The sequence below is a fragment of the Lontra canadensis genome, unplaced genomic scaffold, assembly GCF_010015895.1.
Source record: "Lontra canadensis isolate GAN:19392208 unplaced genomic scaffold, GSC_riverotter_1.0 scaffold8, whole genome shotgun sequence".
NCBI classification, from domain to species: Eukaryota; Metazoa; Chordata; class Mammalia; order Carnivora; family Mustelidae; genus Lontra; species Lontra canadensis.
Window position 1 is genome coordinate 26,768,486 of NW_022631002.1, and position 16,097 is coordinate 26,784,582.

The 16,097-nt window shown below is 56.9% G+C and overlaps 1 protein-coding gene across 4 annotated transcripts in view; it reads right to left on the reverse strand.

Annotated features, from left to right (window-relative positions):
* Positions 1-11,497, reverse strand: part of SLC12A3 (solute carrier family 12 member 3) — a 35,921-nt gene extending 24,424 nt beyond the window's left edge. The window contains exons 1-11 of one of the 4 annotated variants that reach the window (XM_032854425.1): positions 11,200-11,497; positions 10,625-10,768; positions 9,212-9,287; positions 8,408-8,503; positions 7,972-8,111; positions 7,511-7,621; positions 6,474-6,585; positions 6,149-6,279; positions 1,686-1,770; positions 423-577; positions 31-138 (exon numbers count right to left, since the gene is read on the reverse strand). In XM_032854425.1, the coding sequence (XP_032710316.1) occupies positions 31-138; positions 423-577; positions 1,686-1,770; positions 6,149-6,279; positions 6,474-6,585; positions 7,511-7,621; positions 7,972-8,111; positions 8,408-8,503; positions 9,212-9,287; positions 10,625-10,768; positions 11,200-11,472 (1,431 nt within the window). In that variant the 5' untranslated portion in view covers positions 11,473-11,497. Of the gene's footprint in view, positions 1-30; positions 139-422; positions 596-1,685; positions 1,771-6,148; positions 6,280-6,473; positions 6,586-7,510; positions 7,622-7,971; positions 8,112-8,407; positions 8,504-9,211; positions 9,288-10,624; positions 10,772-11,199 lie in introns of all 4 variants that reach the window. The other 3 variants (XM_032854423.1, XM_032854424.1, XM_032854422.1) reach the window with 3 other exon arrangements.
* Between the last annotated feature and the right edge of the window lie 4,600 nt (positions 11,498-16,097).

Consider the following 16,097-nt stretch of genomic DNA (forward strand, 5'->3'; position numbering starts at 1 on the left):
CCTCCCGCCAGACCCATTCTGCAGCCTCACCTGGAAGACTTTGGCAGCAGAGACGAGGCAGGCCAGGGCAGAGGAGAGGGTGGCCCCAAAAATACCAGCCGTGATCAAGGGCGCAAAGCCGGACACCATGCTCATGGTCTGCAGGGACACAGGGTCCAGGCCCCTCATGTCTGGAACCCCTACGCAGGGCTCCCCAGGCCTCACTGCAGGCAGGGGCTACGTTCTGAGGCCTCAGAGTCCACACCCCTTACCTGGGGATCCCAGATCCCAGGGCCCACTGAGGCAGGGACTGGGCCCCGGGGCCCCCACCTGAGCCTGAACCTCTTTCCTCCAAGCCTGGGGCCCAGCCCTCCAAACCACGTCTGTCCCAGCCTGTTCCAGCCTTGGTCTGGGTTAGACTGCCCGGCAGAGGCCACGTGTACCTGGTAGTAGTTGATGAGGCCATAGTGGCAGTTGTGCTGGTGGGCGCACTCGGTGAAGTTCCAGCCGTAGCCGCAGGCCAGCCCCTCGCAGGCGCCCGAGCCGGGCGTCACCGTGTCATTCAGGACCCCGGAGGCATCACGAACTACACAGGAGCCTGAAGAGGGAGCAGGGCCTGGGGAAGTCCCCCTTCTTCCCTTCCCTCCTCCCTCCTCTCCTCCCGCCCCCAGACACCAGCTGCTTCTACAGAGGGGCCAGCCCCCCCTTCAGCATGTAATCATAAACAATAATAATAACAGTAATGGCAATTACAAATAGCTAAATGCGGGAGCGAAGGACCATAAACAACCCTGGGAAGAAAGCATCACTATTGCCTTTGTTGTCATTGTCCTTCTACAGAGGCCCAGCAACATGAAGTGACCTGTTAAGGTCCCTGTGTCCTCCTTAAAATAGAGGTCAGGGGCACCTGGGTGGCTCAGTGGGTTAAAGCCTCTGCCTTCGGCTCAGGTCATGATCTCAGGGTCCTGGGATCGAGCCCCACATCGGGCTCTCTGCTCAGCAGGGAGCCTGCTTCCTCCTCTCTCTCTCTGCCTGCCTCTCGGCCTACTTGTGATCTCTGTCAAATAAATAAATAAAATCTTAAAAAAAAAAAAAAGAGGCCAGACCGGCTACACCCTGGGCCATGTCCCTTGGCCATCTGTGAACAGCCTACTTCACAAGGTGGTTAATGGGAGCACTGTGAGGACCTCAGCAAGAGGCAAGTGTCAATGGCCCAGGCCTGGGTTCAAAGCTTGCCTCCACCATTTGGTGGCTATGTGAGCTTGGGCAGGTGGACTGAACATCTCTGAGCCCTGGTTTTCTCCTCTGTGAAATGGTGGGCACAGCAGTGCCCGGATTAAATGTGATGGGCACATAAAGGACTGGGCTTATGGCTGAGTCAGTGACTGGTATCATCTTCAACCACCACCACCATCATCATCATTATTATTATTAGTCATTGGGTCAGAGTATAATTTGCCCTAGAGCATTTTCCCACCCTTGCATCTGTAAGTTCAGGTGTGAAGGGACCAGAAGAGCCTGGTCTGACCCAACCCTCACCACAAACTACCACCTCCCTTGAAGATGTTCTGGTCACCACCACTAGCACCCCCAAATAAGGTTTGAGGTTCCACTCCCTGAGGCGGCCAAGTCCTCCTGGCCTAGCTCTCCCTGCTGGACAGCCAAGCACCCTGAAATCCTTCTAGCAGTCCTAGACAGCTACTCACCGATGGTGGCTGAGATGGCCAGGTAGGAGACAGTGGTCCAGAAAATGGCCATGAGCGTTCCCTTGGGGATGGCTACAGCAGGGTCCTGGGGGAGGAGGAGCAGGGAGGGAGGGAAGGCATCAGGCCACTGGGCCTCCTGCCAGGCCCTGCCCTTGTCTGAGGCCAGGGGAGGGTCGGTGACCCCTGACCCGGCCCCCACTCAGAGCCCCCTTTCCCAGGGCCCCAGGAAGAAGGACCCTTGCTATCGCCACCCGCAGGGCAGGATGGGACCCAAGCAAGATCATGGGGCTGAGAGCACACCCAGGCCCTGGGAGCCAGAGGCATGGAGAGAAGCTCTAACCAGCTCCATGTCTTCTTTTTCCAGAACACTGGCCAACACGGGCTCTGGGGGTGCTGAAGTGGGGGGTGGGGGGATCTGGAGCCAGCTTCCAGGTGACCGGCTGGGTGGTGGACATGCTCTTTTATGCCTCAGCCCCTCCAGCCTCACAGGGATGCCGGCTAAGTGACTTAATCCACATCCAGCTCCCAGACCAGGGCCGGGGGCTGCGGGTTCGTCACTATCATGCGCCAACTGGTCTGTGAGTTCCCATAGCAGTTAATCCACAGACAAGCCCCAAACTCCCTCCCCACCGAGGGAGGGCTCTCCTCTGGCATTTTCCTAGCAGAAACAGCGAATCTTCCCACGCACACATCACGTATTCCACTCGTCCAGACCCTTCCTCATGCATAACTTCCTCTAAAGTGGCCAGAGTATCCCCACCCCGCTGGTGGGGAAACTGAGGCCAGGAAGCTGTGCGGAGGCCCCAGCTGGCTGAGCCAGGGGTGCCTCGCTCCCACCACACCGAGGTCGACAGCCTCAGGCCCCTGGGGGCTGGTCCCGGGTGGAGTAACACAGGCCGGGATTTTTCCAGCAGTTCTCCCCCAGGCATATACCCCAACCCCCAAGGCAGGCCACATGGGCACTGGGAAGCAAACTTGTGCACCTCCCCAGCTTTTCCTGGGCCATTCTGCACAGCTGGCTGGTAGAACCACAAGTGACAGAGCTTGGAGGGACCGTGACGTTGTTCAGTGTTACAGGCGGGTCCAAACAAGGCTGGCAACAACCCAGGTCTCTGCCTCAGACACTTGGGAGCCCAAGTTGGAGCTGATGGTCGGACAGTGAATGACCAAGCGCTGGCCCCCACTCTGGAGGCCCCAGGGAGGGCGGTACGGGCAGGATCCTGCCGACATGGGGCAGATGGCCCGTCACAGAGCAGGCTGAAGTGTACTGGAGACCAAGGGGTGGGGGTGGAGAGCAACATGGCAGGAACCACAAAAGGCCTCCTCGTGGAGGGGACAACTGGGGTGGCTCTGAGGGCCGGGGGCTGGGAGGGAGGGACGGGTAGGGCAGAGCAAAGTGAAAACAGAGGGGCAGAGCTGGAGGGGGGCCGAGGGCTCTGGAGTTTCCAGGTCCGCTGAGGTCTCAGCTGTGGGGGCACTGCCAGCTCTGCTGGGGGCACCAGGATGGCTCGACCAGGTCAAGCACACAGAGTCCCTGGTCTCTAGGCCAGCTGGTCAGCTCAACTTCCCATCCCACCTCTAGGGGGTTGGAGGTGTCCCCCAAAATTCATGTTCACCCAGAACCTCAGAATATGATCTTATTTGGAAATAGGATCTTTGCAAAATGTAATTAGTTAAGCTGAGGTCCTACTCGGTCAGGTGGGCCTTAAATCCAGCAACAGGTGTTCTGTAAGAAGAGGCCAGGACACACAGAGGGAAGGAAGCCATGGGAAGACAGTGGTTGAGACTACAGAGACACAGATCCAAGGCAAGGAATGGGAAGGACTGTTGGAGCCGCCAGAAGCTGGGAGATGAGAGGAGGAGTCTCCCAGAGAGCCTTTACAGGGAGCATGGCCCTTGACACCTATATTCTGGACTTTGGCTTCCAGAACGGAGCAAGAATAAATGTCTGTTGTTTTAAGCCACAGCATTTGTGGTCATTTGTTAAAATGGTCCCGGGAGATGGCTACACTAGACCTCCATCCCGCTCCTACATTTTGGCCCCAAATCTCTGAGCCTGGACACAAGTCAGACACATGTGGGTCCACATCCCAGCCTCTCCTCCTGGCTGTGTGAGCTGGGAAAAGCTCCTTAACCCCTCTGAGCCTCAGTGATGCCCCCAACCCCAATCTGTGAGATGAGAATCAACGCAGCCCACAGCAAGGACCCATAACTGTGAGCAGGTAGGAGTGGGGACTGTGTTGTGCCCTGGGATGTGCCCTGGGACGTTAGCAGGTGGGACACAGACCCCACCTCGGTCACTAGGAAGTCCCTTGAATCTGAGCCTCAGTCTCCCTGGCAGAAAATTAAGCTAGTAAAGCTTTCCTTGGCCATAGCACGGGGCGATGGTCACGAGATTGCTCCGAGAGTGCTAAGGGGTTGGGGAACGTCACTAATTGAGGGGCTGGTTGTCTCTTTCTCACCAGAATGTCAGCTGCGTGAGGACTGGAATTTGTGTCTTTGTGTTTTGTTTACTGCTGCATCCACAAGACAGTGGCACAAAGCAGGTGCTCAAAAACTATTCATGGACTGTAAGTTCATGATGAAGTTGAGGCCTCTTTATTCCAGCCCCTCTGCCACCTGTGGGTGTGTGGCCCTGGGCAATGCCAGCCCTCTCTGAGCTTGGTCTGCTCCTCTCTGGCGTGCGGGTGAGAGCCCTCACAGCTGCCCCTCGCCAAGGATCATGTTTGTAAAGAATGAGCCCCCCCGCCCCAAAGCAGCCACATGGGGAAAATGGCCATGACCTTGACAATCAGCGCTTCTCCGTACTTCCTCTGTGCTGGACACTGTTGGAAGCACGTCACGTAAATCAGCAGGTGGAATCCTTAGTCCCTGCTCGGGGAAGCGGGAGGGGTGCTCCAGGTCCCCTCTTACATTTGGGAAAGCTAAGCCCAGAGAGGTTTAAAGGGACTTGCCTAAAGTCTCCACGAGTGAGAGCTGCTCCTGTACTGAGGACGCTCGGTCTCACAGAACCGGGCTGAGGGCGGGTCCAGGAGGAAATGGTCCCTGGAGGGCTTGAGGGCACTCAGGACAGAGCCAAGGTGCGCCCCTCCTCCCCACTCCCCAGCTCCGGGACAGCTGCCTAGCCCTGACGCCTGCATACCCTGCGGGTTGGTAACCGGAGAGGCCGGATGAAGCATCTGGGTAAAGGGCTAGGCTACGATGATCTCTCAGAGCGCTGGCAGGGCACCTGCACTGTCTGAGCACAAGACTGACCTCTGCAGGGACCTCCGGGCAGGCAGGTAGCCCAGGCCCCTGCTGTTCGCTCCCCAGAGAAGGGAGAGGAGCCAGGTAAACACAGTCACTCTCCAATTTCCTGGCCGTGCTGTGCACCACCTGGGCACCCCCGGTTACAGCCAGGCAGGGTGGAGACAGTCCAAGGTACCATTCTTCATTCATTTAAGAAAATGCATCAAAGAGCACCTTTCAGGTGGGACTGCAAGCTGGGGGGAAGGGTTCCCAGCACCGACCCAGGTTCTCACCATTCACCCCACTGGCACCCCATCTGTCTCCCTGATCCTGCCCTGGCAAAGATACCATTAGCCTCCTCAGCTTTCAAAGCCCCGGCCCAGCCCCATCTCCATCCAGTTTTGCTGGAGCCCCTGTCAACATGTGTCTCTCCTTCTTCCCCACCTTCTAGCACCTTGAATTCCCTCTCTGAAGTTCCCAGTCAATACGTTTCACCACTATTCACTCAACAAACGTGTACTGAGCACCTACCATGTGTCTGACACTTAGCCGGGAATGGGGACATAGAGGACATAGAGCACCTACCATGTGTCTGACACTTAGCCGGGAATGGGGACATAGGGGACAGTTCTCCAGATAAAGAGAACTGGAAGGGGGAAGAGACACATAAATGGTATGGCGTCATTAGGCTAGGGGAGCCACACTCTGACAGAGGGCTGGGAGAGGTTTAAGGGTACAGGTGTTGTCTGAAAGAGGAACAGAACTTCCCAAGGTAAAGAAACAAAGGTCGGACATCCCCGGGAGAGAGCAGAGACCAAGACACAGAGGCAGGCCGGGCAACACAGGGAAAGCAGCTGATCCTCAGGGCTGGGGCAAGGGACACAGCAATGGTGGGCCGGAGCTTTGAACTTTGAGCAGACGTGGCCTACACCAAGACAGCGGAGAGCCCTGAGAGGATGCCAACCCAGCAAAGACATGCATGAACCAGCTTTGGAAGGTCAAGCTGGCTCAGTCTTCCCCCTTAGGCTGAGAGTCCCAGGAACTAGGGAGGAGACCCGCCTGTTTTAGGGTGGTCCTCCAGGCCTAGAGCAGAGTTGTGTCAATCAACAATCTCAGAATTGAGTGGGGTGAACGGAGTTGGTTTGGAACCCGCCGTCTCAGTGCCCAACCTCAGTGGCCAGGGGAGATCCTGGTATGACAGGGCCAGGAGGCAGGAGGGCAGGCGTTCTGCTCACCTTGAGGTCCCCAGAGATGTTGGCTCCTGCCAGGATGCCCGTGGCTGAAGGGAAGAAGATGGAGAACATCCCAAAGAAGCTGCCGTCCACGCCCCGCCAGTCGGGCACCAAGTTCTGGACAAAAATGTCCGCTGGAAGACCAAAGCCTGAATCAGGGCCACCCAGAAGGCTGGGCCCAGCCAGGCAGGAGGCTCCCCCTCTCTGGCAGCTTCTGGTCCTGGGAACTGGAAGTCCCATTCTCCTGGTGCCCACAGAATGGAGCAGATTGGTGGGCAGAGTGTACCTGTCTCCGGAGCCATGGGCAGGGGCCCCAACCTGCACATACCCCGGTAGCTGAAGAAGCCTTTGGAAGCCTTGTCCTCAGACGGGGGAATCAGCGTCCCCACCAAGTAGTTGGCAAAGGAGACCATGATGACGAGGAAGAAGAGCACCTGGGCCTGGAATAAAGGACCCTAGAAGTCAGATGACCTGGCCCCACCTGCTCAGGGAGCCCCAGCGGGACAGAACCTGCCCAGGGCCCCTCCCTCCCTCTTTCTTTCATTCATTCATTCATTCATTCATTTATTCATGCTGCATGACCCGTTCTGGGAGTTGGCGGTATAGCAAGGCTCTTATTTTGCTGATAAATATGGAACATGACTCTAGAGGATGAACGAGGGTGTGATGGGGACTGTGTGGGGGACTACATTAGCAGAGCCTATGAAGGTATCTTCAAGGGTTCTAAAGGAGGCTGAGGAGTGAGATGCAGAACTATCGGGGCACAAGCGGGGGACATTCAGCCAGGATGGAGGCCCGTGGAGCTGGAGGCCAGAGGAAGGGGGAGAGAGGGGAGGCAGGGGCAGGGGTCAGGAGCCAGATCTGCCAAGTCTGACCACCAATGGCCCATAGTCCTTCTGCCCTCCTTCCACAGTGCCAAGCCTCTGAATTTTGGTTGGGTACGGGTTCACATGAGGACACTCCTCCCTGCCCTGCTGAGCTTAGCTGTGGCCACAAGACCGAGTTCTGGCTGAGGGGATGTACACAGAGTGATATACACAGCTTCTGGGCAGGGCCCGGAAAGGAAAAGAAAAAGGCCCCGTTCCCTCCCTGCTGACTGGACCGTGGCCGCCGTGGAGCAGGTGCATGGAAGCCACTCCCAGGGATGGAGAGGCCACAGGACAGAAATGGTCTGGGTGCCTGAGCCCTGCAAGCCACACACACCTGCACGTTACAGGAGAGACAAACACATGACTCTCGCTCACGGCCCTGTGCTTTCCGGTCTGTCTGTCACAACCACAGAGCCAGAAGCCTAGCTAATACACCGAGAAGAGGCAGAACCAGGCCCGCTTCTCCAGTGAACCGCTCCCAACCTCCCCTCCTCACCTTGGACTCCCACTCCATGCCAGCCAGGGAGATGGCCAGCAGCACAGTGACGGTGACCACACCGATGATGCGGATGTCATTGATGGGGTCCACGATGGGCGTGCCATACTCCTGGGCAGGAGGACACAGGCCAGGCTGCACACTGCCCTCTCAACATCTCCCCCCAGACTCCCCCACCTTGATTCACCTCAAGTATGGGGGACCCCTCATAGCAAAACAGAAACACAAACCCCTTCCCTGCCAACAGGCCCCCGCCCCGCAGGGCTGCATCAGCCTAGACAGGTCAGCCCTAAAGGCGACACATACCCCTGAGGGGGATGTCTGGGAATGGCCTTTATTTGAAGAGATCATTACGGACACCCACAGTGGTCAGACCGTGGCCGTGGTCCCTGACAGATAAAACTGACCCAGACGGGGCGGGGGAGAGCGAATTAGGCTGCCCGGGCTCCCTCTGGCTTCACCTGGAGCAGGTCCCGCACGGTCTCTGCGAAGCCCACGGTGTGCATGGCCACACCCACGGCATTGGCAAAAGCAAAAATGAGGCCAATGGAGCCCCCGAGCTCTGGGCCAAGGCTCCGGGAGATGAGAAAGTAGGTGCCACCTATTGGGGACAGAGTGGGGGCCATGAAACCAGGAGACAGCTGACTGGGGCGGGCTTGGGACAGGCAGAAGCTGGGGCTGGGAAAGGGTAACCACGGGACCCCCACAGCCCACGGCACAGGGGATTACCGAGGTCGTCCGTGGGGGCCCAAATTCTTCACCTGGCAATCAGAGGGAGTGGCCTGGGGCAACCCCATTTTGGTGGAGATGGGGTGGGGGAGTGGCTCAGAGACCCATTCCCAGGGTAAGACTGGGCAACAGGAAAGGGGAGGGCCTTGGGGGTGGGGTAGGGCCCACCTGACTTGACCTTGCCATTGGTGGAGATGGCTGAGATGGAGAGGCCGGTGATGGACGTCACAGTGACTGACAGCAGGATGATGATCCAGGTCAGGACTGTGGGATGAGTGGGAGGTGATCACCACAGAAACTCAGCCAGGGCACTTCCCAGGTGAGGGGCCATGTGAGGAAGCTGAGTCAGCTGAATGGTTCACCATGAAACCTAAGTCACCTCCTTTCCCCAAACCTCAGTTTTCTCATCTGAGAAATGGGTCTCTGTGTCCCTCCTGGTGGTATATTCTGAACAGCCAGGGAGCTGTGGAGCCACTATAAAAAGGATCATTAGGTATGGAAGGGAAGGCACCCTCCTTCAGTAATAACAAATAATCACCACTCGATGAACACCTTTGGGTGCCAAATCCTGTGCTGTTAAAGACATCATAGAAACCCCACAATAGGTCTGTCAGGTAGGGACAGTCATCAGTGCCATTTGACTGATGAGGAAACCGAGGCTCAGAGAGGCTAAGAAACTTGTCCAGGGTCACACAGCACCAGAGCTACCCTCTAACATTGGTGTCTGTCCAGAGCCCAGTTTCCTAACCTGGATGCTGGGCAATAGGGAGGTTAAGCGACCTACTGAGGACAAAGAGAGCCAGGGAGAGGCCTCAGGCCTAATGATTCCATGTCTAGATTGCTCTGCCCCACTTCCCTGACATCTGTCACTACAGAAACCTGGGGTCTCGGCAGCCCAAGTTCAGGACTGAGGCCCAGGAGGATCAGGTCTCGGGTACAGCCTCCCCTTCCTCCCCGAGAGGTGACACTCACCAATGCCCGCCTGGGCTGTAATCCAGGGGAGCCGCAGGTAGAGGATCACACCCCAGATATTGAGCATGCAACGGATCTGGGGAAGAGAGAAGAGTTGGAGGCCACCTGGGTGGGCCAATACCCCACACCCAAACATACAAGTCCCTGTCCCCAGTCATGGCATGGGTTTGGGCATGCTGGCCTAGGGGACACCTGGGTCCTTTCTTGGCTCTACTCACTTCACTGCATTCCTACTTCCATGGCCCCCGAGTTCTGTGGAGCAGGGAGAGAAGGTGTACCCAGAGATTCACCTGCCCCTCCCATACACTTTTCTGCCCTCCCACTGGGGTCTGAGAACCGGATGCAAGCATCATCACACCTCACCCATCTCCAAGCCCAGGGTCCTGTGTCTGCCAGCCCCAGCCATGGCCGCTGTGGCCAGCGGTCACCCTAGGGCCTGGCTTCTGGGAGGAGCTTGGCAAATACCGGCTAAGACAGTGCCCACATACAAGCAGAAACAGCACTTGGGTTGCTGTGACTTCAGCTTCCAAATTTAAAGCAAAGCCAGAGGCTAGAGCTGAGACTGAATTCCAGGGAGGTGGGGGTGTTGATGTGGTTTTTGGCCCCAGCCAAGTTCTTGGGGTGGGGCAGGAGCATGTGGCATTTCCAAGGCAGGGAGACTTCTAAGGCCCTCTCTATGCTCTGAGATACTGAACGGGGCCCCGCCAGGCTCTGAACCCACAGCCCGGGAGGAAGATGTCTACTCCCCAGATGGAGGCACAGCCATCAGGCAGTTGGCGGAGTAAGGTCAGAACCCAGGCCTCCCTCTACCGCACAATCCACCCACTGTCCTCTCAGAACAGGACCAAAGCCTTCTGACTCTCATCCGATCCCCTCTGAAAAGTCACACAAAGCCTTCCAAAGCCAAGTTCATTAGATTTTTGCTGTTTGAAGACTCACTGGTGCTCTACACTACAGGAAACCTCCCCTTTCCCATCACTGAGAATGACAAAAACAGGCTTGCGGATTTGTGTGTTTAGTGCTGCCCCTGGTGGCTATGGATGAAAACAGTTTCTTCTAATAATCCCAAAGTAGGCCCTGATCCAAGCCGTTCCGGTCTATTAACTCATAATGCTCATCACTTCACAGGTGAAGAAACTGAGGCACAGACAAGTTAAATAACTTGTCCAATGCCACAGGACAAGTGAGTAACCAGAGATCTTTCCCAGGGCAAGGTATCAATCTGGGGAGCAAATGGGGGTTGAGAAGCACAAAACCAGGGAAAACTGGAAGTCGCTCTGCCCATGGGGAGACAGACCCAGGCTGAGCCGTGGGTCTACCCTGGCCGCTAAGACCCGAGAGTCGGAGCTGCGCCTGGATGGAGCTCTCTCTCCCCACTTCCATTCTGGGGCATCCCATCCACACTCGACTCACCATCACCCCCTTGACCCAGCCAAAGCGCACAGGCTCCCCAGGGTTCTTCTCGCTGCTAGTGCCTGCCTCGTCTTCCACCAGCCCGTCGGTCATCTCATGGCTGGGCCGGCTGTCAAAGGCCAGGGCGTGCAGGTGGCTGCCCTCCTGCTGGGAGCCCAGAGGCCACAGGTCAGGCAGGCAGGGGTCATGACCATCCAGCTCCCTGTCTTCCACCCGCCTGAGTCCAGCTTCCCCCGCAGCAAATGCGGTGAGCCTCCCCTGCGCGGCAGACCTGCCGCATTCCCACCTCCCTGCGCTCCCTTTCGATGCGCGCAGCCTCCGTTTGAAGCTCCTTATCTCTCTGGGAGGCCAAGATTCTTTGATTGGGTGGTCAACGACTGCATAAAAAACCATTACTACATGTGTCCGGAGCTTTATAGCTTCCGCGCCCGCATTTCATGCAGGCGTCCCAACCCACAAAGAAGACACCCGAGTGCCCCCATGGCCCGGGTGACGGAGCCAAGATTCAGAGAAGTGAGGTACGTGGGTCAAGGTCACACGGCAGGAAACTAGCCAGTCCTTGAGCTGGTGCTTACCTTGAGAAAGGAGTGCAGATCGGCCAGCGTGGGCCGGACCTTTCGGGGCTCCCCGGGCAGGGCGCTGTTGGCGTAGTGCTCGTAGGCCGGGACTACATCGATAGTGTTGTAGCCAAAGGTACGCATGTAGAACGTGCTGCCGTGAGTCAGGTGGTTGCTGTCGTAGGCGGTGGGCGGCGGGGGCTCCTCACCCCCCAACAGCGTGCTGATGGTGAAGCGCCCACTGCATAGCGCGGGGTCCCCCGGCATCTCGGACGCCGGCAGCTCTGCCATTGCGGCTCTGGGCGGCGGGGCGGGGGCCAGGGTCGGCGGGGACATGCTGGGCGGCTTTATAGGCTGGGCCCACAGCAGGGAGGAGGCAGGGAGTTTGGTCCAAACCGCCCACAGCTGGCAAGCGGGGTCCCTGGACAGAGCGGGAGGGAGAGCAGGTGCCCCCCTGCTGTCCTGCCCACCATTTGATCGCTGAGATAGCAGCCCTGCCTGGAACCACGAGGGCTGGGCTGGGCCAGCGCCAGACACAGAGCGGGAAACGGGGAAACATGCCCAGCTTTGGGTCCCGTCGGAGGCGGGGGGGTCTTCCAAGTCTGAGAGCAGAAGACATCTGCAGGATCCGAGGAGGAAGGAGTGCTCACCAGAGGGGACACTTAGAAGTCCTATGAGGGACCCTGGGGACAGTCTAATGACCTGAGGTCCCACCCTTGGCAGGTTCCAAAACCTCTCATTTTGGTATCTGGTATTTAGTTTTATTTTTTAGGTACTTAGTATTTGTGACTAGATGAATGGTAGGACTTTCAAAAAGATACACAGGAAGAAGATACACACATGTATATAACAGTTTCGTCTCCCTTACTTAGATCTCTGGCTCCCAGTGGTGCCTGCCCTTCCAAAGGCATCTCAGAGTGTAGAAACCATCACCGGCAAGCACCCCCAAACCAGAGTTGAGCATATGCCGACTGTGATCGGTCACCCCCCCCCCCATGGACTGATGAGTCCCTGGGGCTTGTCACTGGTCAGTGGCCCACAGGGTGACTGGGTCCCCAGCCCACACACTCGGGTCTGCCTCCAGGATACTGGTTACAGAGCCCAAGGAGACAGTGCTCCCTCAGGCCAGCCCAGACAGAGGCCCCTGTCTGTTTGGCCATCCCTGAGGCTCTGAGGCCTCACTGAAGCACCCCTTGAATGCACGGGGGGGGGGGGGGGGGGGGGGGGGCGGGGCAGGGCTGGTTGGGGAGCCTTCTGGTCACCAGAGGCACCTGAGCTATTATAGCAGTGGGGGTTGAAATCCAAATTGAAACCTGAAAGTCGACAGCAGAGCTGAGTTACTGGGGTGGGTGCCTGCTGTGCCACCTGGGGGGAGGCGAGCATGTGCTCATGGTGCTGCTGAGAGCATGGGGGACAGGACATGGAAACAGCCCAGCCCAGCTGTGGAGTGAGGGCAGCAATGGGAGAGACACCCCTGGAGGAGGGGCAGGGTGGACACTGCAGGGATGGGACAGAAGCCTGTCTTGAAGGATGAGTCACTTCTCCGGAGGCTGGGGATGGATGGAGGCCACGGCCAGCTCCAGGCTACTGAGCTTGGCTTATGTCATGTGCCAGCCATCCTCAGGAGGGACATGGAGGGACACGCGTTCTCTCCCTCTCTGCCCTGCCTCTCAGACTTGGGCTCTCCAAGATGCCTAGAGTTCTCTGGACTCCATGACCTCCAACAGCAAGTCAGCCTTAGTTGACTGAGAACTTACAGTGGGGTCTGCCTGTCCCCTCATGCTCTGGTCCAGAGGGGCCCAGGACAGGTGTGCCCAACTGTAGGCCAGGCAGAAGGAGGCAGGTGGAGATGCTTGGGCTGTGTTGGAGTAGCAAACCGTGTTATGGAGTCACCCACCAAGATGACGATGCTTGAACTGGGGCCAAGAGCCCCATGCAATTGTGGACAAGTTTTTACATCTAAGTGCATTTTTCTGGGAAGGGGGACCTAGATTTTGCCCAGCTGGCTAGAAGGCAAGCCCATGGGCACAGGGATCTGGGCCTATCTTGTTCACTGAAAATCCCAAGCAACTGGAACAGCACAGGGGAGGTACCCAACAAACGTTTGTTGAATGAATATTGAAGGGGAGTCAGAAGCAAAGAGGACAGAGAGAAGCTGTGATAAAAACCCTCGGCTGACAGAGGTACCCCAAGTCAGGGCTGCAAGGGGCGGCTCCTGGGCCTTCTCCCAGCTCAACCAGACACAGAGGGGAGCTGGGGATGACAGGCCCTTAATGACAAACCCAAAAGGTTACGATCACTGTGTAGCTCTTTGCAAAGTTCATGTATCTTAATGTGTGTTCATTTTTAAAAAGACTCTTCTTGGAGCTCCTCTTAATGACCCCCCAGGCCTGCCTACCCCCTTCCCAGGATCTCTAGCCCCCCTCAGCGAGGCTTCTGGAGAAGCGTGTCCTCACGCCCTCACTGGCTGGCAGTGGGGCGGAAGGCTCGGAGGGGAGGACTCCAGGTCAGTTTTCTACCTTCACTGCGGCCCTCACTCTAGTCCAGTCAGAGAGAGGCCAGCAAGTTACTCATTCCCCCACATGGCGCCTCTGGGCTGATCTTATCATTCTCTCACCTTTCAGCTGCCACTTGACGGGAAAAAGTCACAGTGGCCCAACACCCCCTTTCACCAATCCTACACACCCTGTCCCTGGAGCAACTGTGGAAATTTCCTGATTATCATCTCAGGAGAAGAAGGGGCCAGAAGGGGCCAGGGCTGGTTTTTAGCAGCACTGGGGTCACAGTCAGACAGAGGGGCCACAGATTTGCGGGGTGACCTTGGACAAGTAACTTCTTCCTCCCTCCATGAAATGCAGACCTGGGTCAGCTCCAGGGTCCCTTCTGGCCCGAGAGGGAGAATCTTGCTGCTTCAAGAAATCTTTTCTGCTCCTCCTCTTCTCTCTGGGGGTGAGGTGGGAGTTTTATAAACAGGACCCTTTAAAGGGCTTAGCAATGTAACGAACTGAAGAGACTGTCAGGATACCTTGCCCCAAAGCCCAGACCTCCAGGAAAGGGGATTCTTGCATGTGGGTGGCATGTCATCCAATCGGAGACACCCTTCCAGGTGGGGGCCATGGTGCTGGTTCGGACTTCAGCTTCCACAAGGCTCCCTGAGCCCCGCAGGGCCGGGAACCAGGATTCAGAGTCTGATGGAGCCCGAACTGATGAAAACCCTGGGACTGAGTCTCAAGCTCACTCAGGCTTCAGTCTCTGCGTGACTTTGAACAAGTCACCTGACTGGGATGAGCCTCAGCAGCAGAACGGAATCAATGGCTGCATCAGTGTGAGGTATGACTCAGCTCGTCAGTGTTGGCTCCCAGGTGAGAGCAGTAGGGCTCCCTGAGTCTCCCCCTTCTCAGGGGGAAGGAGAACAGAGGCAGGAAAAGGAACTAAGGGCTCAGTGGTCAGGAAACTCCCCAGAAGTGAAAACCCCAGGCACAGGGCTGAAATGGTCAGGACAGGGGGTTTCTGCTATAACCTCTGGATCTCAGGGGCTCCTGTCTTCAATGCCACAGAGCCACTTAATCATTTATTGGGCTCCTCCTGTGTATCAGCACTGGAATTCATAGCCTTGCCTGGCAGACAGGCCAACTAGGTGATCATGGCAACTGCCTGGGAGAGAGAAGGGATTCTGGTGTCTGGGATCAGTGCAAGGGAAGGCGTGTCCAGGTCTGAAGCACACAATGCCATGGGGATCAGGGGTGGAGGGAAGAAAGGGGGGAAATATAAGGTGTTTCTTCATTCACACACATTTATTGAGTGCCTACTGCATACCATGCCCTGTGCTAGGTAAGGGAGGCACCACGGAGAACAAGACAAAGACCCTGCCCTTCTGGAGCTCACATTCTAGTGGGGAGACAGACAGTAAATAAACAAACAATACTTATAATACATTTAGTGATAAGTGCTATTAAGAAAACTAAGCTTAAAAAAAAAAAAGTTTGGCCTCTCTGAGAATGAGAAATTTGAGCTGAGCTCCAACAATGAGAAGGAGTTGCCCATACATGATAGGTATAAGTTTGGGGCTTCCAGATGGAGGGGAGAGCATATGCAAAGGCCCTGGGATCAGAGTGCAGCTGGAGCTTCAAGATAGCAAAGAGGTCATCGGTGTGGTGGAGCTACTATGGAGCTACTCTACTATGGGATGATCAGATTTCTAATTGTCAAAGATCACCTTGGCTGTTGTATGGAGGATGGACGGAGGGAGGCAAGGCTGCTAGTCAGGGGCCACCGCAGGTGCCCTGTGATGGTGGCCAGGCCAGGGGAGCAGCTATGGGTGGTGGGGTGGTGAGGGGTGTTGGGAGATGAGGTATATTGTGAAGGCAGAGCTGATAGAACCAGCACATGGATTCACAAAGGGCAGGCATTTGACAGAAGAAGGGGCCGTGTGGGGGAAATGACAGCATCATTCCTGAGCAGGGAAACCTGGTAAAGGCCAGGGGAAAGAGCCTGGCTTTTGTCCCAGAGTACTGGACACCATCTATTTCTGGAAAGCTGCTGGGGAGCAGCAGTTGTGGTGTGAGCCGTGCAAGGTGGAAAGAGCAGGGCCGGGGAGGGCATGGAGAGGCCATGGCAGCAGCCCAGCAAGGAGCCCTGGGTTCACCCCTGACTGCGCTCGGGCATCCCACGGGAACCCCTAAAGAACACAGACTCTCTCGCCCCACCCTGGAGATCCTAGGGGCCTGGGGCAGAGGAAGGGGTGAGGGGCTGGGCTCCAGGTTTTTGGAAGCCTCCTCAGGGTGATCCTGAGGGGCAGGCTGACAGAGACCCAGGGAACCAAAGGGACCAATCTTTCACACACAGACACACCCCCGCCCAGCCCCACCACACGTCGCCTGACACCCGCGTCTGTGGCCGCCTGGTCCCACGAGGCT